General features: G+C 42.5%; 1 protein-coding gene across 2 annotated transcripts in view; it reads right to left on the bottom strand.

The window, feature by feature from the left end:
• TMEFF1 (transmembrane protein with EGF like and two follistatin like domains 1) overlaps window positions 1-23,505 on the bottom strand; it is a 209,828-nt gene that overhangs the window by 156,981 nt on the left and 29,342 nt on the right. Inside the window, exon 1 of one of the 2 annotated variants that reach the window (XM_024106196.3) lies at window positions 2,506-2,557. The exons of the other annotated variant lie outside the window; for it this stretch is intronic. Coding sequence (XP_023961964.2) covers window positions 2,506-2,542 — 37 coding nt within the window. The 5' untranslated portion in view covers window positions 2,543-2,557. Of the gene's footprint in view, window positions 1-2,505; window positions 2,558-23,505 lie in introns of those variants that run through there. 2 annotated transcript variants of the gene reach the window in all.

Here is a 23,505-nt window from a genome sequence, read left to right on the forward strand (position 1 = left end):
TTTTATAAAAGTTTTATAAAATAGAACAATTCAATATAAAAAGGGATATCTACAAAATAGCTATGTTTGAAATTGATTAGCCATTTGAACAATAAAAAAATAGAATCATAGAAATATGGAGCTGGAAAGGACCTCATAAGGTCATGAAGTCCAGCCCCCTGCAGTGAGACAGAACCAAGTAAACCTAGATCATCCCTGACAGGTGTTTGTCCAACCTGTTCTTAGAAACCTCTAGTGATGGGGATTCCACAACCTCCCTTGCAAACCTATTCCAGAGTTTAACTACCCTTACAGTTAGAAAGTTGATTTTAATATTTAACCTATATTTCTCTTGCTGCAGAATAAGCCCATTACTTCTTGTCCTACCTTTTAGTGGACCTGGAGAACTGATCACAGTCCGCTTTGTAACCTCCCTTAACATATTTGAAGACTTAACAGGTCCCTCCTTAGTCTTCTTTTCTCAAGGCTAATGATGTTCAGTTTATTTTTAACTTTTCCTCAAAGCTCAGGCTTTCTATACCTTTTATCATATTTTTTGTTCTCTTCTGGACTCTCTCCAATTTTTCCACATCTTTCTTAAAGCAAGCACCCAGAATTGGACACAGTACTCCAGATGAGGCCTCTCCAGTGCCGAGTAGAGCGAGACAGTTACCTCCCAAGTCTTACATACAGCACTTCTGTTCATACACCCCAGAATTATATTAACTTTTTGTGAAACTGCATCACATTGTTGATTCATTTGATTTGTGAGGCACAGTAATCCACAGATCATTTTCAGCACTGCTACCACCTAGCCAGTTATTCCTCATTTTGTAGTTGTACATTTGATTTTTTTTTCTTTCCTAAGTGAACTATTTTGCACTTGTCTTTATTGAATTTCATCTTGATTTCAGACCAATTCTCCAATCTGTCAAGGTCATTTTGAATTCTAATTCAGCCTTCCGAAGTTCTTGCAATTGCTTCCAGCTTGGTGTTATCCACAAACTTTATAAGCATGCTCTCCACTCCATTATCCAAGTCATTAATGAAAACACTGACTAATGATGTACCCAGGACTGACCCCCTGTTGGACCCCACTAAATATGCCCTCCCCATTCGTACTACTCTTTGAGTATGGTCTTTCAACCAGTTGTGCACCTTCCTTATATTAATTTCACCTAGACCAGGGGTGGGCAAACTTTTTGGCCAGAGGACCACATCTGGGTGGCAAAATTGCATGCAGGGCCATGATTGTTGGGCAGGGGGTTAGGGTGTGGGAGCAAGTGCGGGGTGTGGGAGGGGGTGCGGTGTGCAGCAGGGGGCTCAGGGCAGGGGGTTGGGGTGCAGGGTGCAGGAGTGGTTCGGGGTGCGGGCTCTGGCCCGGCGCCACTTATCTTGAGTGGCTCTGGGGTGCCAGCGGTGTGTAGCGGGGCTAAGGCAGGTTCCCTGCCTGCCCTGGCCCCGCGCCACTCCCGGAAGTGGCTGGTACCACGTCCCTGTGGCCCCTGGGGGAGGGGGGAGCAGAGTACTCCGCGCGCTGCCCTTGCCTGCGGGTACCTCCCCCAAAGCTCCAATTGACCGCTGTTCCCCATTCCTGGCCAATGGGAGCTGTGGGGGGCGGTGCCTGCAGGCGAGGGCAGTGCATGGAACCCTCTGCCCCCCACCTCACCCAGGGGCCGCAGGGACATGGTGCCGGCCACTTCCAGGAGCAGCACGGGGACAGGACAGGCAGGGAGCCTGCCGTAGCCCCGCTACGCACCGCTGCCACCCCAGAGACGCTCAAGGCAAGTGGCGCCAAGCCAGAGCCTGCCTTAGCCCCGTGGCGCCACGGGGGTGGCAATCCCACAGGCCGTAGTTTGCCCACCCCTGACCTAGACTGCATTTCCCTAGTTTGCTCATGAGAATGTCATGTAGGATTGTGTCAAAAGTCTTACTAATGTTAAGCAAGACATAATTACGGCTAACCATGGTCTCTACCTCTGTTTGTGTTTTTTTTTAAAGAAATTGTGAAAGATGATCCTCACCGGAAGTGCTGCCTAGTGGTCAGGAAGTGGTGTGGCCAGTGGCCTCTTCCCAGACATTTCCCGTTTCTTCTGCAACTCTATCCTGTGGGGTCAATCCCATCTTTAGACACTCAGCCCTCCTACTGGCTCACATGTTCTAGTCCACCTCTTTCAGGGTATACAGAAAGAAAAGTCCAATAATGGAGAAGTCTTTTGGTGCCCACAAGGGCTTCAGGGCTTTCTCCTTATCTCCAGGACTTGGGGTCTGGGGTGTGTACTCTGGGTCTTCATCAACTGAATTCCTTGCCTCACCACTTCCTCCTATTGTTGCCCCACTTTCAGGGGTTGGGTAGGGAGCCTGGGCCCACCCTCTCCACTGGGCTCTGATCCAGGGCCCAATGATGGGAAGTTCTGCACCTGGGAGTGCTAAATAGATGCCTCCTTGGATCAATTCCTACCTGAGTTGCCCTTTTTTCCCCCTGACGGTAAATAAAAGAATCAAACTGAAGATAAAGTTTCTGACCTTTCCAGAGAGTCATCAATCTTTCCTTTGCAGGCATGGTCAGATCTCAGGCAACAAGAACTCCTGGGCTGTTATTTTCCCAGACCTCAGAGCAGAGATCTGTTCCCTCCCACTGCTTGCCTCCTTCTCAGCTGCTCTGCTTCCTCTTTTAAACTCCACCTCCAGTTTGTGCAGTCTTTGCAGGTGTCGCTGGGTGGGGCCACCTGGGCCCAGAGCTGCTCCTTAACTCCTTGTTCTCCAGTGTGGGATTTGTACACCCCATCACAGAAGCAAACAAAAAACAGAAATTCCATTATGTGGTATCGTACTGATCCTTTGCATGTGTCATAGGCAGGTTGAAACCCAGGACCTTTAGATCCAAAGCACAGACCTCTACCTAAAAGAATAACCGATAGCAGTAGTATTATTGTTATTTATTTGTATTACCTTAATATCTAGGAGCCCTGGTTATGGACCAGGACCCTATTGTCTTAGCTGCTATACAAATACAGAACAAAAGTATGGCCCAGGCCCCAAAAAGCTTACAATCTAAGTACACCATTATCTTCGATGTATACCAGCTACTAAAGGTGAACACAACCCTCACGTTGCCTATTTTCTAGACACTAGGGAAATATAGCGAATTATAAATCCTGAGTTCTATTCCTGGCTTTGGAATGGAGTATTGTCGGTTGGTTACAGACAAGCACACAGATATGGTACATTTGTCCTGAAAAGCAGTTTGGCTCATGAGGCTTGCATCTGTCATATTAGAGACCTGGATTCTAGTCTCAGCTGTGATCTTGTACAAACTCTCAGTTACCTTATTTGTAAAATGAGTGAATGATGCTTACTTATCTCCCAAGGTACAGATATGAGGCATTACTCAGTAATAAGAGCTCTGAAGTGCACAGCATTGATACCAGTCAGTGAAATACCAGTGGATACCAGTCACTGAGACTAGAACTGATAGCTTCATCCTGGCTCCCAACCAAGTGCCCCTTCGCTAGGCAAAAGAAAGGGATGTGGTGGCTGCTGCCTTATCTGGAGTTCTAGCTCAGTGCCAACAATGTAAGAAGCCTGGCAGAATGGTCAGTGCAGTTGGCAGCTAGGAACCTTGTGGGGAGAGGACCTGCGCAGTGCAGAGGGCATGTATGTTAGCGGCAAGCCATTAACAAGCTGAGTAAATGGAAATTACAAATTTTAGAGATTTATTTGGCCAAATCTGGGTTGATTTCTGTGGGGACAGAAAAAGACATCCCCCCAATCCCAGGACCACATTCCTGTCAAATTTCAAGTTCCTGCCCCAAGCCATGAAGGCTCTTGTACTTTTCAATGAAATAGTTGGAAAAACATTAACATGATCAAAATCTGTATTTTCCCCTTAACCTATTCTCATAAATTTATGTGGATTCCAAGATACTAGCCTCCAAGAAGAAGCACCTTCATGGTGCTTTTCAAAACCACAGCTTAGAAGCAGAAATTTATCCCTTGATAAATCACCCCAGTTTAATGAATAAACAGAGGCTGCAATGTTTAACCGGCAAAATTCAGATCTCTTGCCAGTTTTTATTTTTAATTTTATTAAGGACAAGCTAAGTGTGTGTGTGGGAGTGGGGGAGGGGAAGGGGGAGGGAATTATTCCATTTGTTCCAGAAATAAATCCTCTTATCTTTTGCTCAATTTTTCTGAGCGCAGAACTAACAGTACATTCAGTATCTGTCTCTATGTTCAGTTTCACTTTTTTTTAATTTCAGATTTAATTTTTGAAGTTTTGCTTTTAACACCAGGAGAGACAGGAGCCTTAAATTATGATTTTGCAAGAGGGTTTTACTAATATGTTCTTTTTTCCTATGTAAGACTTCATTCTCCTTGGTCAACATACTGTTAACTGCTTAACTACATCCTGACGGACTGGCGAATACTGTTGCCATTTTCTCATAGTTACTCAGTTTTGTCTGAGCCATCTCTGTTATGTTTTCAAGCTCTGCCATATAGACATGTAATTAACCAAACTGTGCAGATAATAACTAAACTGAATTGAAATCAGACTTAACTTTTCATCTGAATATGTTGGACATGTTCATGGAATATGGACAGGGGAGGGAGAGGTTGATTTGTCACTACATATATCAATATCTTGCCCTCTTCTACATTTCCAAGCTACTAGTCAGGGGGGGAAAAGAAAGAAAAAAATAAAGTCTAATTCATCCAGCCACCATCAGACAGAAATATAACCACAAAGTTTCAGGTTTGAAAATGCTGGAGTCACAAGGGAAAGCCCAACACAATGGCGATGTCAGAGCAATTGAAGGTACAGCCTAACTGAGGTCAGCGGTCCCTTCAATTTTCCACAGGAGCCTGAATTTTACAGGTTCTTCTTTCTTCCTGGATATTGTCAACTGGCCAAACCAGAAAAGCAGCAACTGTGTCCTGATTAAAATGACCATTGAAATTGCCAATCCTTTCCTAACACTCCTGTTCTTGGAGATAGCGTCATCTTTTATCTGAAAGTCTCAAAACCCTTTACAAACATACAACTCCCCTCACAGGTAGGTTTTATTATTAGACCTATTTAAACATGGCTTAAATGAGTCATGGAGACCTTGTCCAGACTAGACGTTTCAGTCATGTTGTTACACATGTTAATTCATTGCCTAAGGTTAACCATGACCAAGAACAAATATCTGCAACATGGAACAAACATTTGTAAATTGTCTACATTAACCGATTTGTGTTAATTGACATCTATTAATTGAAAAACAACTAACTTATGTTATAACTTGACTGAAAACTCCAGTTTAGACAAGACCAGAAAGACTAAATCATTTGCACAAGATCATACAAGTTGTTAGTGGAAAAACCAAGAATAGAACACAAGAGTCTTGAGGCCCTGACCACTCTGTATACTCTAAGATGCCATGCTAGCTGTTTATTCTTCTTCTCTACCAGAATTCACCAGAGCAGTCTGCCTATTCAATTAATAGTTTTAGACCTCTTTACCACAAGTCCCATAAAAGTAGCTGTTAGTTTAGTTACGTAAGACAGAAGGTTCTTTTCTTTTAAGTTGTTTTAAAGTCAGAATGAATAGTTAGAGGGAAGGAAAGAGAACAATACCTTTTGAACAATAGTGTTCAATCTTTAAAGAGGATATTAAAATGCTAATTCAAACACAATGTGCTTCTTTTTAATGTTATTCCAATTATACAAAAAAACCTAAATTATAACTTTTGTATACAAGGAAGGCATGTATAATTAACTTACTCTCCTGGCAGGTTTATTCATCTATACTATCTAAATATTCACTTAAGACTAATTTCTCTGTATTGTACATTATACTGATGTAAATTGATGCAGAAGGTTTGGGGAAGAGGGTTTAAACAAGCCTAGCAATCACACTGTACTGTTTGGAACAGAGAAGAGTTATCTGGTTCATCATTTCAGTGGTAATTTTTTTTAAAGAATCATAATTACCAGTTAAGTGGAAGCAGACATACAATAGAGAATTCTTATTTCACAGTCTTATTCACTTCTGAGATACCTTCTGCTACCAAAATTTTAGGATTGCTTTAAGAAGCAGCCAAGGAGCTCGTTTATTTACCATCGAGACTGTAGGAAAACTGCTACAAATACAAAATCCCTATGGTGGCTTAGAAAGCAAAATTCTAGTTACCTAGAATCATGGGATGCAATTCTCAGACCTCCGCCTATACTTGATCCAGATATTGGCAGGAATTGGGAATCCAGGATTAAATGACATGCAGATAAGCTCCTCCCCATGCTTTGATCAGGTCAGGTTTTTGAAGCCTCAGAATTTGAGCCTTTCCTGTCTACAAGGGGGAGGCCATTGTGACCTGCCAGGCATGTGCAACATTCTGTTTCCTGCCTGAAGACAGAACAAACTTCCTTTGTATGAAATACAAGTTTATGGCCATACTGGAAGAAAAGATTTGTGATCCTGAAGAAGAGTTATCGATCCTGTATAGCATCAGAGAGGCTAAAGAATACTTGGATAACCAGATTTGGGCAGCACCATGACAGAGACAACAAGAGAAAGAACTGGCAATGATGTAACAGGAAAAAGTAGGCACTAAAAAAGAGGATTGGCCGTTCACAGCCACCAGGGCCGACTCCAGGCACCAGCCGACCAAGCACGTGCTTGGGGCGGCACCTTAGAAGGGGCGGCCAATGTTGGGGTGGCGGGGGACGCTCACGGTGTTTTTGTTTTTGTTTTTGTTTTGTTTGGCAGGGTGGCGCTCGAGGGATTTTTTTTGTTTCGGCCGGGCAGCGCGGGGGTTGTTTTGGCGGTGTGGCGCTCTTCTTTTTTGCCTGGGGCAGCAAAAAAGTTAGAACTGGCCCTGACAGCAACATAAGGAAAGAGAACTCGGAGGTGTCCTACACAGCTATCAGTAGAAGAGGATATGCAGTTTGTGACCATCAGAGGAACAAGAACCAGGAGGAATTCTATGCAACTAAAAGTATCCAATTTCTATCAGGGACACAGCATGGCAAATATAGAGAAGGCCTCTGAAGATTCAACTGGACAGACTCAAGGGAGAACTGCATAAGACACTTCTTAGGATGGCTGCTCTGCTTAATACTCAAGGATAGCGAGGATGCCCAAGAGAAAATCTCCAATTGTATTAAGGAGACAGACCATCCTCATCAAGTATTTAATATTAGGAAGAGTTCACACAACGTACTGTAATTTACAAATGGACAGCAGGATAGTGTTCTGTCTTCCTGGGGAAAAGACAAGAAATGTGACTGCAAGATTTGGATGGGTTTCTAAACTCAGCATGCAAAGCTAGGCATCAGTGGTTTTGATGACAGTCAGCTTGACACTGATCATGGGAAAAGTCATGGAAAAGCAGATATGGACTTCAATCAGTAAAAAAATTAAAGGATGGCAGCATAATTAACGGCAATCAACATATTTTTATGGAAAATAGGGCTGCTCAAACAAACTTCATATTGCTTTTTAATAAGATTACCAGTTTGGTTGACTTAGTACCATATGATATTCTAAATTTAAAAATCATCACTATACAAAATTAATATAGCTCATTTTAAATAGATTAAAAACTGGTTAACACATAAATCTCAAGAGGTGATGGTAAATGGAGAACTGTCACCATGTACAGGTGTTTCCAGTGAGGTATCCCAGTGATGTGTTCTTGGCCCAATATTATTCAATATCTTTGTCAATGATCTGAGAGAAAAGATTTATTGCTGACAAAATTTGCAGATTACACAAAATTTGATGGAATGGTAAATAATGATGAGCATAGATCAGTTAGACAGAGCAATCTGGGTGGATGGTAAACTGAGCTTTTAATACAGCCATATGCAAGGTCATACATCTAGGAATAAAGATTGTATGTCATACTTACAGGATAAGGGACTGTATCATGGAAAGCAGTGACTCAGAAAAGGGCTTAGAGATCATTGTGCATAATCAGCTGAAATTTAGCTCCTACTGCATTGCTATAGCTAAGAAGGCTAATGTGATTCTTCAGTATTTAAACAGGGGAATATCAAGTAGGAGTAAGGAGGTCATATGACCTCTGTATATAGAGCATTGGTAAAACCATTACCTGGATACTGTGTTCATTTCTTGGGGCCAAGCTTCAAAAAGGATGTTAAAAATTTGGAAAGGGCTACAAGAATGATTCCAAGTATGGAAAACCTGCTTTATAGGCTTAGGAAGGTCAATCTAGTCAGTTTATCAAAGAGAAGGTTAAAAAGGAACTTGATCATGGTCTGTAAGTACCTACATGGGGAAAAGATTTCTGATAGTAGATGACTCTTTAATCTAGAAGACAAAGGCTTATCAAGACTCAATGGCTAGAAACTGAAGCTAGACAAATTCAGACTAGAAATACAGTGCATATTTTAAAGTGAAGGATATTAACCATTGGAATGACTTACATGAGGATGTGGCGTCTCTGTCAGCAGAAATCTTTAAACCAAGATTGGATTTTTTGTTTAAAACATATGCTCTAGCTCAACCTGAAATTATGGTCTTAATGAGAGAATTACTGGGTGAAGGTCTATGGCCTATGTTATGCAGGAGGTCAGACTAGACAGACATAATGGTCCATTCTGGCCTTAAAATCTGTGCAATTTCTAAATTCAGTTTCATGTGAATTTTTTCTATTTTAAAAGTGCTTTTTGCGGTCTTAAAAATAATTCCCCTCTGGTTAGAAGAAAACTAATATAATATATATGATGCAAATGCATTTGGCTGCAGGTTATGATTTATTATCCAGCATTAATCTGAAATTATACTACACGGGAAGCTGTTTAATATTCAAATCTTGAAATGCTATTGTCAGAGCAAAATATTGCGACTCTGGAGGAATGCTGTGTTATGCTCTGCATAGTTTTTCAGTGGCAATTTTTACAAGACTGTTTTTAAAAATCCTTTAAAATATTGTGCTAGATATGAGGCCAAGGATGAAGAAATACATAAAACCTTTCAAATCCCCTTGCTCTCTGAATGTGTCTTTTTAAAATAGATAGAAAATAGAAGTATTACAATAGCCACTGATTTTAAATATGTCTTTTAAAAAACAAAGACGACATTTCTTTTTTTTTCCTCCTAGCCATTTGTTTACTGGGTCATTTGATGAGGAAGTCTTTAGTCAACACTGCAGTGCTATAAAGTATTTTCACATTATTTTCCTTTTATTTTGTAAAGGAAATGTGAAATGTAAACTGCTATACACTAAGTAGTACCTGTCAATATATTTGGTTGGCAAGTGAGCCTAATAATTATACATCATATATAGTGCCCTATATATGGTTGGCTTGTATGTTAATTATCCAATAGTTAAAAGCCCACGGAACAACTCTGCAATGTAGCCATCAGAAAAACCACTATTGACCAAAATTAGTCACTAATGGGCATGTGGACCATTTAGGAGCATACTGTATAGGCGGTATAGAAAAGAGATATTTTACAAACTATTTCTTCAGGATAACCAGTTATTTTGCTTTTTAAAAATATATAAAAACATCTTTTGTAAGTAAATTTTATGAGTATCATAGCAGTTTGTCACACAGCCAATAGCACTTGTATCATGCATTCTCTGTGGATATTTGCCACAATAGAATTTAGTCCATAAACTACAGAATGTCTTTATACACATATTCATCTGTATGTAAGTATGTGTATTTGAGGAAGCAAGTATGGCACTCTCACTAACACCTAAGACATATAAAACTTTGATCATGAAGATGAAAGTGTATTATTGTACCCCAAACTATTCCCTTCCCCCTTTTTCCTCCTCCCCGCCTTTATTCATTCATTTATTTCTTTATTTAATTTTTGGTACCCTGCCCTGTGTAGAACAAAATATGGCCATTTCAGCAAGCCCTGACTGGATTTTAATTTGTAAAGAGTTGAGAGAGGACAGCTGTAATATCCATAAAGGCTATTGCCTGGGTACAAAAGAGCCAAACGTATCAAGTGTCAGAGCATGCTATATGGCCAATATGTTTTGCCAGGCCTTTCAGGATGGTTAGAGAAGACTGAGATACTGTTTTATAGATTCACAGATTCCAAGGCCAGAAAGTTCCATTGTGATCATCTAGTCTGACCTTCTGTATAGCGCAGACCATAAAACTTCCCCCAAATAATTCCTAGAGCATAGCTTTTAGAAAAATATCAAATCTCAGTTTAAAAATTGCCAGTGATGGAGAAGCCACTACAACTATTGCAGTATTAGGGGGTGTTCGGATTACGATTTGTGGCATAGTCTAAGGAGAGATGCTGACGGATGTGTATTTTGATTTTGCACTTTTAAACAATTGGCAGAGTGCTCAGAGCCTGTGTAACGATGTTCTTTGGTTATAAATGGAAACAAATAGAATAAAGCTGCTAAATTAATACATTCCTTTATTTGAAGAAAATTAAGTATGTTCTCCTGTTGATATGGGCCTTTACCTGCTGTTGTGTGTATTAGTAACAACTACCAACTTGGCCAACAGTGGAACCTTTGCTTAAAGCCTGATTCTATATAGCTTGAGCTATAGGACCAAGTCCTCCACGTGGGAGCTGTAACAGACTCACAGCTTCAGTGGAACAGGCACATAGGGGAACAAGTAACACACACACTGACTAGAGGATTACATATCATTTTGCATGCATAATACTTCAATATTAAAGTATTTTTAAGACAACAGAGCAATATCCAATAGTCTGGGCCAAGAGTAATCTGTGTATAAAGGACCAAGGCATAGGTGGTCTGGTCTAGCAGTCACAGCTGGGCTGATGTTACCAAATCAAGGATGGTCACAGGGTTTGTAGTCAGTGAGTAGGGATCAGAGTAATCACTACAGCCAGGATCAATAAGCAAGAGCCAGGGACAGAGTCCATCTGAAGTCAGAAACTGGAGATTAGACAACAAGATGCCATCTGGAGTCACAGCAGACCAGTAGTTTAGGTGGTTACCCAGACAACTTCCTGGGGCACCCTCCAGAGTTAAACAGTGAGCATGGGCCAATCAGAAGCACAGGCATCTTGGTGCGTGCACACAGGTCACAAGAGTCAACATAGTCCTGGACTTCAGCTCACATACAGAACCACCAGAAGAAATGGAAAGCTGTGCAGAATGTCTTAAAGTGGCCAAAATGGCCCACCAACAGAGTTTCATGGCAGAGGTGAAGCAGTTCTAACCGGAGGCACCCCAGTTGAATGTTTATGTACCCAATGAGTAATGTGACCCCATCCAGTGTAGAATACCGTATTTTGGTTTTGGCTTTCATTTGCTCAGGCTGTTCCGTCACCTCCTGGGCTAACGGGTCAACCCGGCAAAGCAGATCAGATTTGATCAAGCAGGTCTTGGTGTACTGCAAGACAAGGAAGTTGCGACGCTTTAGGTGACAGGGTGATGCTTGGTGAGGTTCCTCGCCCTTACCCTTTTCAGAATAAGGCATTGGCTTTCTCATTCCTGGTTCCTTATCGAAAGGTGATGACAAAATCAAACCGAGAGAAAAGTAATATCCACCTGAGCTGTCTTTGATTCAAGGCTCGAGCCTTACACAGATATTCGAAATTCTTATGTTCAGAACATACTTGCACCAGATGTTGGTCCCTGTCAAGCCTTTCTTCAAAGGCTGAGAATGTGGAGAATGAGTCACACTCAATTGTAGCACCTCCCAATGTCCCTGGAGTATGGCCTGTAGGGGACAGTTTCCTTTATCACTGGCCCTGTGGGCAGGAGTGACCCATCTATTGCCTCTACAAGAACTGACGTCGGCTTTAACTGGAGGCAGAATTGTAGGGCTTGGGTGGCTTCAGCATCTATAAAATTATCAGCAGTCCCAGAATCAATTAGGGCCCACTGAGTGGGAATCAGCTTGGCCCCATCCGCAGTACATAACTGTATCCGCACATGGAAGTGTGAAAAGGACCCGCATGTCCTAGATGGGATTTCTGTTAGGGGGCTTTCCCTTCACCCTCTCCCCTGGTTCCTGTCACAGCCAGAAAGCAGGAGACCAGAAGTCCAAAGTGCAGGCAATGCGATGTGTATTGGGGTTAGTTCCAAGCAAACGTATCCATAGCTCTACACGTTGGCAGAGTCTGTTCCCCAGTGTTCCGTTCCCAGCTCTGACGCTGCAGAATGTTTACCCGTTGCCTCCCTTCCCTGCTCTGACACCGCAGAACCTTGCCTGTGTCCCTATTCCCCCTTGCCCTTCCTAACTGGTTGCTTGACCTGGGCTTGAGAGAGGAGCCAGGCAGCCTTCCAGTGTATGCTCATGTATTACACCCCACCATATCCTGTAACACTTTTAGCTCTATCCTTTATCTTTTCTCATTGTACTAAAAGCCCTATCTGGTTGTGGGAAATGCAACACTGTGATAAATGAAGGGGGGTGGAGTAGCTCCCTTTTATGGACCCCCAGCCAGCCAGTTAGCTGTAAAACCCCTGTTAGGAGCTGTTCGCTACTTGCTTTACCAGTAAAGGGTTAACAAGCCCACAGGTAAAAGGAAAGGAGTAAGCACCTGACCAAAAAAGCCAATGGGAGGGCTAGAACTTTTTAAAATTGGGAAAAAACTTCCCTTTGTCTGTGTGTTGTGGTTCTCAGGGAAAGAGCAGGACAGGGCTGGAGCAAGGCTGTAAAAAGCTGTAAAACCAGGTATGAAAAAGCATCAAATCATACCTCAACCCTACTTATCTGAAACCCCAAATATGTAAGTAATCAGGGAATGTCTAGGAAGACGCGATTAGGGTTATGTCTTTTATTTCTTATTGGCTTGTGGACTCTTCTGTGCTAACCCTAGATGCTTTTGTTTGCTTGTAATCTTTAAGCTGAACCTCAAGAGAGCTATCTTGATGCTTAAATTTTGTAAGTGGGCTTTTTAAATCTAGCAAAAGCCTAAGTTCCAGATGTATTTTCTTTCTTCTTGTTCTTAATAAAATTTACCATTTTTTAAGAACAGGATTGGATTTTTGGTGTCCTAAGAGGTTTGTGCATATGCTGTTTAATTAGCTGGGGGCAGCAACTAATTTCCTGTGTTTTCTTTCTGAACTGTTCCCGTGACGGGGGGAGGGGGTGAAAGGGCTTGAGGGAACCCCACAGGAAGGAATTCCCAAATGAGCCTTCCTGAGTCCCAAGGGGGCTTTTTGCACTTGGGGTGTGGCAGCATCTACCCCTCCAAGGTCAGAGAGAAACTGTGACCTTGGGAGTTTAATACCAGCCTGGAGTGGCCAGTATTAATTTTTAGAATCCTTGTGGGCCCCCACCTTCTGCACTCGAAGTGCCAGAGTGGGACAAACAGTGTCTTTGTTCATTGTTCTTCACACATATTAGTAAGGATTAGTGTGTCAAGCGATTAAAAAAATTAATCATGATTAATCGTGCAATTAATTGCACTGTTAAGCAATAATAGAATACCATTTATTTAAATATTTTGGATGTTTTCTACATTTTCAAATATATTGATTTCAATTATATTGATTTCAGCCAATGTGCTTATCCCACAATCCCAAATGGCCTCACACACCTCCCTGAGTGCCAGAAAATTATAACACAGAATACAAAGTGTACAGTGCTCACTTCATATTTATTTTTTATTACAAATATTTGCACTGTAAAAAAACAAAAGAAATTGTATTTTTCAATTCACCTAATACAAGTAGTGTAGTGCAATCTCTTTATCATGAAAGTTGAACTTACAAATGTAGAATTATGTACAAAAAAACTGCATTCAAAAATAAAACAATGTAAAATTTTAGAGCCTGCAAGTCCACTCAGTCCTACTTCTTGTTCAGCCAATCGCTCAGACAAACAAGTTTGTTTACATTTGTAGGAGATAATGCTGCCCGCTTCTGTTTACAGTGTCACCTGAAAGTGAGAACAGGTGTTCTCATGGCACTGTTGTACTCGGCGTCGCAAGACATTTACGTGCCAAATGCACTAAAGATTTATATGTCCCTTCATGCTTCAACCACCATTCCAGGGGACATGCGTCATGCTGATGATGGGTTCTGCTCGATAATGATCCGAAGCAGTGCAGACCAACGCATGTTCATTTTCATCATCTGAGTCAGATACCACAAGCAGAAGGTTATTTCCTTTTTTGGTGGTTCAGGTTCTGTAGTTTCCGCATTGGAGTGTTGCTCTTTTAAGACTTTCAAAGCATGCGCCACACCTCATCCCTCTCAGATTTTGGAAGGCACTTCAGATTCTTAAACCTTGGGTCGAGTGCTGTAGCTATCTTTAGAAATCTCACATTGGTACCTTTGTGTTTTGTAAAATCTGCTGTGAAAGTGTTCTTAAAATGAACAACATGTGCTGGGTAATCATTCAAAACTGCTATAACATTAAATATATGGCAGAACCAGGTAAAACAGAGCAGGGGACATACAATTCTCCCCCAAGGAGTTCAGTCACAAATTTAATTAACGCATTATTTTTTTAACAAGTGTCATCAGCGTGGAAGCATGTCTCTGGAATGGTGGCCGAAGCATGAAGGGGCATACTAATGTTTAGCATATCTGGCACATAAATACCTTGCAATTCTGGCTACAAAAGTGCTATGCAAATGCCTGTTCTCACTTTCTGGTGACATTGTAAATAAGAAGAGGGCAGCATTATCTCCCGTAAATGTAAACAAACTTGTTTGTCTTAGCAATTGGCTGAACAAGAAATAGGACTGAGTGGACTTGTAGGCTCAAAAGATTTACATTGTTTTGTTTTTGAATGCAGTTATGTAACAAAAAAAAATCTACATTTGTAAGTTGCACTTTCACAACAAGGAGATTGTACTACAGTATCTGTTTGAGGTGAATTTAAAAAATCTTTTCTTTTGTTTATCATTTTTACAGTGCAAATATTTGTAATAAAAATAAATACACTTTGTATTCTGTGTTGTAATTGAAATCAATATTTATGAAAATGTAGAAAAACATCCAAAATATTTAATAAATGTCAATTGGTATTCTATTGTTTAACAATACGATTAAAACTGTGATTAATCACAATTAATTTTTTTGAGTTAATCGCGGGAGTTAACTGTGATTAATCGACAGTCCTAGTAAGGATATAAAAGTATCAAAAGTCAAATCCAAAATTCTATCTCAGGCTGACAAACAAGCCTATATACTAACAGTTTCCCTCTAGGGTTAGGATGTAATTCCAGAACATAGTGTCTGGTGGTGCCTAGGCTGTCCCCCTCCCCACAGTCTGGGTTTGCTTGTTTTCTAATTCTTCGCCCTCACCTCTTGCCCATCATGAACCTCGACCCCATGTCCTGGTGCACCACAATAAAAGCATAAGTTATTGCCCCTTCTCTTCTGGGGTCAAGCATTGGCAGGCCTAATCAACCTACACTGGTTCAGGGTTGGACCCTGGGTTTTTCAGCATGGTGTGTGGGTGAGGTGGCAGGACAGTTCCCCTCTTCTCATTTCACTCATGCAGCTGGCTGTTGATGAGGAGAGAGAGATCAACAAAAGCATCCAAGCTGGTCAGGGTCTCAACACAGGCTAGCTCTTCCTTTACTTCCTCACTAAGTACACACCAAAATTGATACAGTTTGGTTGCATCGTTCCACTCAACCTCAGCTGTGAGTCTCTGGAATTGGGCAGTGTACGAGGCAGTTGGCTCACCCCCTTGCTGGAGCCTTCATAGTGCGGCTTTCACCGTGCAAGCACAATAAGGTTAATCAAAAATTGCAGAAAACGTTCGCAGGAAGGCATTCCTGGGCTGTCCTGCTTCTCCGGCTCTCAAGCTTATCATAGTCCCACCCAGGCCTGGTTGGTGGCATAAATTCAATGGCGGAGCAGGAAACACACTGCATGTGGGCAAGACCCACCAGGCAGATACGTGAGAAAGAATTCTCTGTAGTAACTCAGAGCCCTCGCCACCTAGTGTCCCATCGCCAGCCACTGGGGATATTTGCAGCTAGGAGTCACTGATTAGCTAAATGCCATTGTAGGCAGTCTCATTATACCATCCCCTCCATAAATGTATCAAGCTCAGTCTTGAAGCCAGTTAGGTTCCCCCCCCCCCCCCCCCCCACTGCTCCCCTTGGAAGGCTGTTCCAGAACTTTACTCCGATGGTGAGAAACTTTAATCTAATTTCAAGTCTAAACCTGTTGCCAGTCAGTTTATATCCATTTGTTCTTGTGTCCACATTGGCACTCAACTTAAAAACTCCTCTCCCTCCCTGGTATTTATCCCTCTGATGTATTTAGAGAGAGCAATCATATCTCTCATCAGCCTTCATTTGGTTAGGCTAAATAAGCCAAGCTCTTTGAGTCTCCTCACATAAGGTAGGTTTTCTGTTCCTTGAATCATCCTTCTAGCCCTTCTCTGCATCTGTTCCTATTTGAGTTCATCTTTCTTAAACATGGGAGACCAGAACTGCACACAGTATTCCAGATGAGGTCTCACCAGTGCCTTGTATAATGATACTAACACTTACCTGTCTCTACTGGAAATACCTCGCCTAATGCATCCTAGGGTTGCATTAGCCTTTTTCACGGCCACGTCACATTGACGGCTCATAGTCATCCTGTGATCAACCAATACATCTAGGTCTTTCTCCTCCTCTGTCACTTCCAACTGATACCTCCCTAGCTTATAGCAAAAATTCTCATTGTTAGTCCCTAAAAGTATGACCTTGGACTTTGCACTATTAAATTTCATCCCATTTCTATTACTTCAGTTTACAAGGTTGTCCAGATGTATGATAGTCAAGTTCTCCTCCAGAATCTAAGCTTTCATTGTGTTTTTTAAAATTAAGTTTCTAGTCATTTTACTCACAAGGAAGATCTTCCAACCATTTAAAGAGTGTAAACCAATGCAGTGTCATCTGTCTGCGTCATTCACAATAGCTCTGAATGGTTTGAACTGCCCTAATTCATATAAATAACTTAACCATGAAACCCAATGATGACAATTTGAATGTCATCTTTGTTAACTGCTTATCGTTTTACCACAAAGTATCCAGCCAATGTGCTTATCCCACAATCCCAAATGGCCTCACACACCTCCCTGAGTGCCAGAAGCCCCAACTGCCCCTTTACAACTGCCAATCATTCGGTGATGGGTTGTCATTACAAAAATATGCAGCAAGCAGAGTGGAGAGATACTAAAGTGGTGATCGACAAACTGAAGTTAATATCACAATAAATAGCACATGAGCTACTGTACTGATTGTATTATTCATTTTCATATTTATTGAACAACAAAACGTATTTTTAATGTAAATAAAGCTGCTAAAGAATTTCCAGTCTGCCACACAAGAGTGCTGTAAAAACCAATGGCCTTGCTGCATAATTTAGGTCCATCTTTCTGCAGACTACATGGAGCCTTGCCAATAACCTTTAATAACCTACATATGAAAGGCTTTCCAATATCTATGTACAGCGATACGTAACAGGAATCCATGTGTTTCTTTTACATCTTTCAGATCGTTAAGGGTAACATGCCAGTTTCTCTTCCCTTTCTGTCTCCCCCCCTCCCCCGCCAGATATAATGCATTTTTCTTTTCAGCTATACATCCTATTTCTTCTTGTCTCCACATATCTCACTAATACCCTTGTTCAATATACCCCACCTCCTTTTTTTCTCCTGAAAGTGTTCTGATTTTCCCGTATTTTCTTGTTCACTTTCCCCAGCTTCAAAGTATACACCTAGGCAACCATTCTCATTGGTAGGCAACAATGGATGCAACTACTAGTGTAGAACCAATGAAAAGTTTGTTGTTTCAATCAGACGGAGGTGGAGCAGTTACTAAAGAATGACAAAAGTTTTACCATTACCTAGGGAATGAGTGTGTTGCCTCTTGAGTGCTCCAAACCTAGTGAAAGACAGTCTTTTCCAAATTCTGATGCTCTGCCACTAGACCATTGGGCCCATAATAGTTACTGATAAAAATAACTTCTATAGCACATTTTTTCATATCATACATCATGAACACTGAAGACATATTCCCTGCCACAAGGAGTTTACAATCAACAAAAAACAAAGCATGGAACAATAGGGGAGAACAAAAAGTAGAACCAATTGTTGGAAAAAGTGGGGTCCCTCTGCTGCAGCGGCAGTTGCCGGATCCCGCTCTCAAAGCCCCCATCTCCCAGCCCTGGAGAGGAGGAGAGGCAGGGAGGCACTGACAGATGGCTGGCACTTCATCCCGGGCCTGCGCCAGCTGCCCTGCCACCATAACAGGGAGAGACACTGCCCCCCACCTCAAGAGTGAGGCTGCAGGTACTCCCTCCAACACCCCCAGGTACCCCTCCCAGCACACACACCTTTATCACTCCCCATATAGCCCCCCAGCACCCCAAATACCCCCCAGTACACACACTGCTCCAGCAGCCCTCAAATACCCCCTCCAACACCTCCAAAATACCCCTCACAGTACACACACTAGCACCCCCATATACCCTTCTAGCACCCCCATATACCCCCTCCAGTTCTACCACCTACTCCCTCTGCAGCCAGGGCCGCCGAGAGCGGGTTCGGGCCCTGGTGAAAACAATTTTTCGGGCCCCCCAGCAAGGGCGGACCAGCTAAACAGGGCTGACGAGAGGAGGGGGAAGCCGGGGAAGCCGGGCCCCAGGCTCCCTTCCAGACCGCCAGGCCCCGGTAAGGCAATGAGAGGGGGGGAAGCCGGGGAAGTCGGGCCCTGGACCCCTTCCGGACCGCCGGGCCCCGGTAATTTGTACCGGCTTCCCCCCCTCTCATCGGCTCTGTCTGCAGCATCCTCTTTTTGGGAACCTGAGAGATGGTAACCCTACAATGGACTGACTGGTTAGAGGGAGAAGGCAAGACAAGAAAGAAGAATAAAACAGATTTTAACTGAACACAAGCCATAAGCTTTAGAAAATGACAGAGCTCAGTGCAAAGCAACAGAGGATCTTGTGGCACCTTTAAGACTAACAAAAGTATTGGAGCATAAGCTTTCGTGGGTGAATGCCCACTTCATCAGACGCAAGACTGAAGAGCTCAGTGGAAATTCTCCAAACTCTGAGCTGTTACTACTGTGAGAGGCAGGAAATTCTAGCAGACTTCCAGTGGGTGGGCTGTTAGGGGACACCAGCTGGATTCAGCACTGAACTATTTCCAAAAGACTGCAGAGGAGGGGACTCACTCTCTGAAGGATTGTCAGACATGCTCTTGCTCAAGAGCACACAATATTACTGCAGGAGGAGCACTGTGCGATCACCTTGCTCCAAAATTGGGCAATTGAGACCCTAAGTGGTTACATATCTACAAAAGTCCTTCTTTAACATTCACTTAGTTTATTTTCACAATTACATAAACATAATATGAAAATTTACATGTGCAATATATTATTACAGGCTCCATTCTAGAACCCTTCCTCTCTCTAGTGAGCTCCTACTTAATTAAATAGTTCCACGGGATTTCTCACATGAGTAAGTGCTCTCCAGCACAAGTAAATGAAGGTTTCTATAATTTGGCCCTAAAATGTTTTCCAACATGTCTAACTGACTCACCTCATTTTGCATTAGTAAGTACAGCACATAAATTGATGTAATAATATAGCTAATACACTGTTACATGCTAAAAAGCGATCACCAAATATTTTGTTAGGGTAGCAGTAGAGGAAACAGTCCAATCACTTTCTCTTCTCTGAATTACTGAGTATTATTTTACCAAGAAATCACTTTTTCAGTGTTTAATGACCTCTATCTTCATCAACTAGTCAATTCATTCAATACAACACACTTCTCAGATCTCAGAACATTGTATTCATGTTGTTCTATAGAAATTGTTAATACAACATTACTGCCAACAGGAACATTTGTTTTGTCTTAGATCACGTTATTGAGCAAATATTACAGGGCCAAATTGTGGCCAAGCTGGCACAGCGGTGTGAATGGGAGCAAAACATGCCTCTATAATATTGTGCTTCCAATTTGCATCAGAGGGAGCAGCATGGGATGGGGAAGCAGGAGCCTCAGAGCTGCTACAGGCCCTGTCTTCATGCAGGTGGTCATGTGGAGATGGGAATAGGCAGAACTTATGCAGCGATGAGTATAGATCCGGTGCAATTTACTCCCTTCCTGGAGCAGTGGGGGAACTGGGAAGAGACTGTGACTCCATAAGTAACAATCTCTCTTCTGAGCTACTCCTAGGACAGCACAACAACATTTCCTTCACTGTGGATTCATGGCAAACTCACATTTGAAAGAACTTTTAAATGTAAACATACAGGGTCTTCCCAAAAACGCCATTGTTACACATATAAACATTCATTTTTGCAATTTTTTTCAGTAACATGCACTCTTCAGTCTGACAGTTACTGTGTTTCACTTTAAACCATATATTTTAAACATTTATAGGAAATGACTTTGATTTTCTGAGAACTCCTAGAATACATTTAAAATTGTAATTCTTTGTGAATTTTTTTGTATCTGTGGCCTTGGCTACACTGGCGGTGTACAGCGCTGCAACTTGTGTGAAAAAACACCCCCCTGAGCGCAGCGAGTACAGCGCTGTACAGCGCCAGTGTGATCAGAGCCTGCAGCGCTGCACGCTCGCTTGCAGCGCTGCGAGCTATTCCCCTCGGAGAGGTGGAGTACATACAGCACTGCGAGAGCTCTCTCGCAGCGCTGGCGGCGCGACTACACTCACGCTTCACAGTGCTGCTGCGGCAGCGCTGTGAAGTCCCGAGTGTAGCCAAGGCCTTTCAAAAACAATTATCCTACCTCTTTCAATGGGTAAATGCCACAGAATTGAACTCTATATTATGATCCTCAAAATGCAAACAAAATGGCTAAATCTAATTTTTACTGGGAATTGAGAACCTAGATTAGCATACTAAATTTTAGCCCCAAAACTCTTGTGGTTGCCAAGATATAAGTCACTGAAGATTAGTATTTTTGCACAGTGTAATACAGAACATTTATTCTGAGTAATAACCACATAATAAGAGACACTGTTAAAATTTCTTTTTCTAAGTCACAGAAATAAAATGATAACAGCACTGATCCATCTCTCCCCCATACACACCACACGACAAAAAATGTTGTATGCGTAATTACACATATGCATACATTTATCAACTTTTTTTTACATTAGTCATTTTATTGTCACCAGTTTAATTTTATAAGAATGCAAAAATTAAAGGGTTTTTTAATTCAATGCTTCCTAAATGAACTTACAAATATCTGTATTATCCACTTCATATATTTTAACATGGAATTGCAGTTCAAGAATAAAATCAAAGTATGCTCATAAAACCCTGACAGTATGTTTTCATCCTTTTTGACTTTCTTCTTTATTATTTCTTCTTTCTTTAAAGGCAACATAATTTAAAGCCCATGCAAAAAAAACCCAACAACGCAATCTGACCATAAGATTAAACAGTTATTAATCCATGCTTCAAATGAATTACCCACTGATGACAAAGATAAAATCCAAACTATGTGTATTGCAAATTGGTGATGACTCCATGACAGAGAAATAGTTAGCAGGTATTTTAAAATTCATTTTTTATCTTAAATGACCACCAATCTATTCAGTGTTGATTATATCTAGCACCATGTAGTTCTTGGTTTAATTTGATCTCATTTGTCGCCCTAAAAAACTATGGGGGAGATTTTCAAAGGCACAAATGGTAATTGAGTGCCTAAGTGTTCTTTGTACTTTTGAAATTCTTTCCCCAATGACTTACCAATAGAATTTACTATATTCCTATTTTAGAGGGATGCCGTCAACTTAGAAATCACACGTGAAATTTTATTTAACATACTACTGATATAACACCTAAGGTTCCTCTAACTGAAAGATTACTTAGTGCATTTGGCAGCACTTTGGACTCAATCTTACAAGGTGCTGAGCACTCTGGCTATGACCCAGCAATGTAGGTAAGTATGTGTAACACTGACAGACCTCGGTTGGCAGGATCAAACCTGGGACTGCTGGAGCTTTGTGCATGAGCCTCTACTGCATGAGCTAAAAGTCACATGGCTGTTAGCTAAGGCTGTAGCAGACTCAATAATCTCTAAGTGGTCTTGGTGCCACTAGAGGGGAGAGAACACCACACGCGGGAGGTGTGTGGATTATGTACTTCCCCTAGCTGAGGAAGCATGTGCCAAGCTTCAGAGATTTCCCAGTTGATATCTAGGGTTATCCTGGTCAAAAAGGGACCCTGGCAGCTCCGGTCAGCACCGTTGACTGGGCCGTTAAAAGTTCTGGCTCCACACAACACCCAGAAGTGGCTGGCATGTCCCTGTGGCCCCTAGGTGCAGGGACGATCTCGAAAGTTCCATGCACTGCCCCCACCCCAGCACCTGCTCCGCAGCTCCCATTGGCCAGGAACCGTGGCCAATGGGAGCTGTGCAGGTGGCTTCTGCAGGGGCAGGCAGCACACAGAGATGCCCGGCCACACCACCTAGGGGACAGATTTGTTGGTCACTTCTGGGAGCAGCGCGGAGCCAGGGCAGGCAGGGAGCCTGCCTTAAACCTGCTGTGCCGCCAACGGGGAGCCATCTGAGGTAAGCGCTGCCCAGCTGGAGCCCGCATCCCAAAGCCCCTCCTGTACCCCAAACCCATGCCCCAGGTCAGAACCCCCTCCTGCACCCTAACTCCCTCCAATACCCTGAACCCCCACCCCAAACCCGCACTCCCTCCCGCACCCAAACTTCCTCTGGAGCCCGCACCCCAAATCTCCTCATACTCCCCAACCCCCTGCCCCAGCCCTCCTCCCACACTCCAAACCCCTCAGCCCCAGCAGCCCCCCGTACCCCAAACCCCTCAATCCACACCCCATCCCAGAGCCAACACCCCCAGATGGAGTTCTCATCCCCTCCTTCACTCCAACCCCCTGCCCCAACCCAGAGCCCCCTCCCACATCCTGAACCCCTCATTTCTGCCCCCCCCCTGGAGCCCTCACTCAAACTCCCTGCCCCAGCCCAGTGAAAGTGAGTGAGAGTGAGAGACTGAGGGAGGGGGGCTGGATTGGGGGCAGGGGGCTGGTAAAGTTTTGTGTAATTAGAAAGTTGGCAACCCTATTGATATCTGTGGCAAGCCCCCACTTGTAATGTCAACAGACCCCAGTTGTCGACAGGTGGGATCAAACTAGGGAACTCTGGAGCTAAATGCATGAGCCTCTACTGCATGAGCTAAAAGTCACATAGTTCTTAGATAAGGCTGTAGCAGACTCATTAATCTCTAAGTGGTCTTGGGGTTACTAGTGGGAACAGAACACACTCAGGAGGTGTGTGGGTTACACATGCAAGTGCCTGATTTTAATAAGACTATTCAATTGCTTAATATAAGCACATATGTGTTTGCAGGATTAGAGCCCTAGTCAATCAGTTTCCCCTATTTGTGAAGCTCTTTCAAAACAAGAAGGGAGAGAAAAATATTTTTTTTAAATTAGAAACAGTCACTGTAAAACCACAACATTAGCAAGGGGACTTGGGAGTAGGTACAGTAGCTAAATCTATTTTCAACTAGACTAGATTTTCAGTTGACAGAGTCCCTTTAATTAATTTTTCCACTCAGGTCTTATAGTGCTGATAGTTGCACTCT

Source organism: Chrysemys picta, chromosome 2 (assembly GCF_011386835.1).
Source record: "Chrysemys picta bellii isolate R12L10 chromosome 2, ASM1138683v2, whole genome shotgun sequence".
Classification (NCBI taxonomy): Eukaryota; Metazoa; Chordata; order Testudines; family Emydidae; genus Chrysemys; species Chrysemys picta.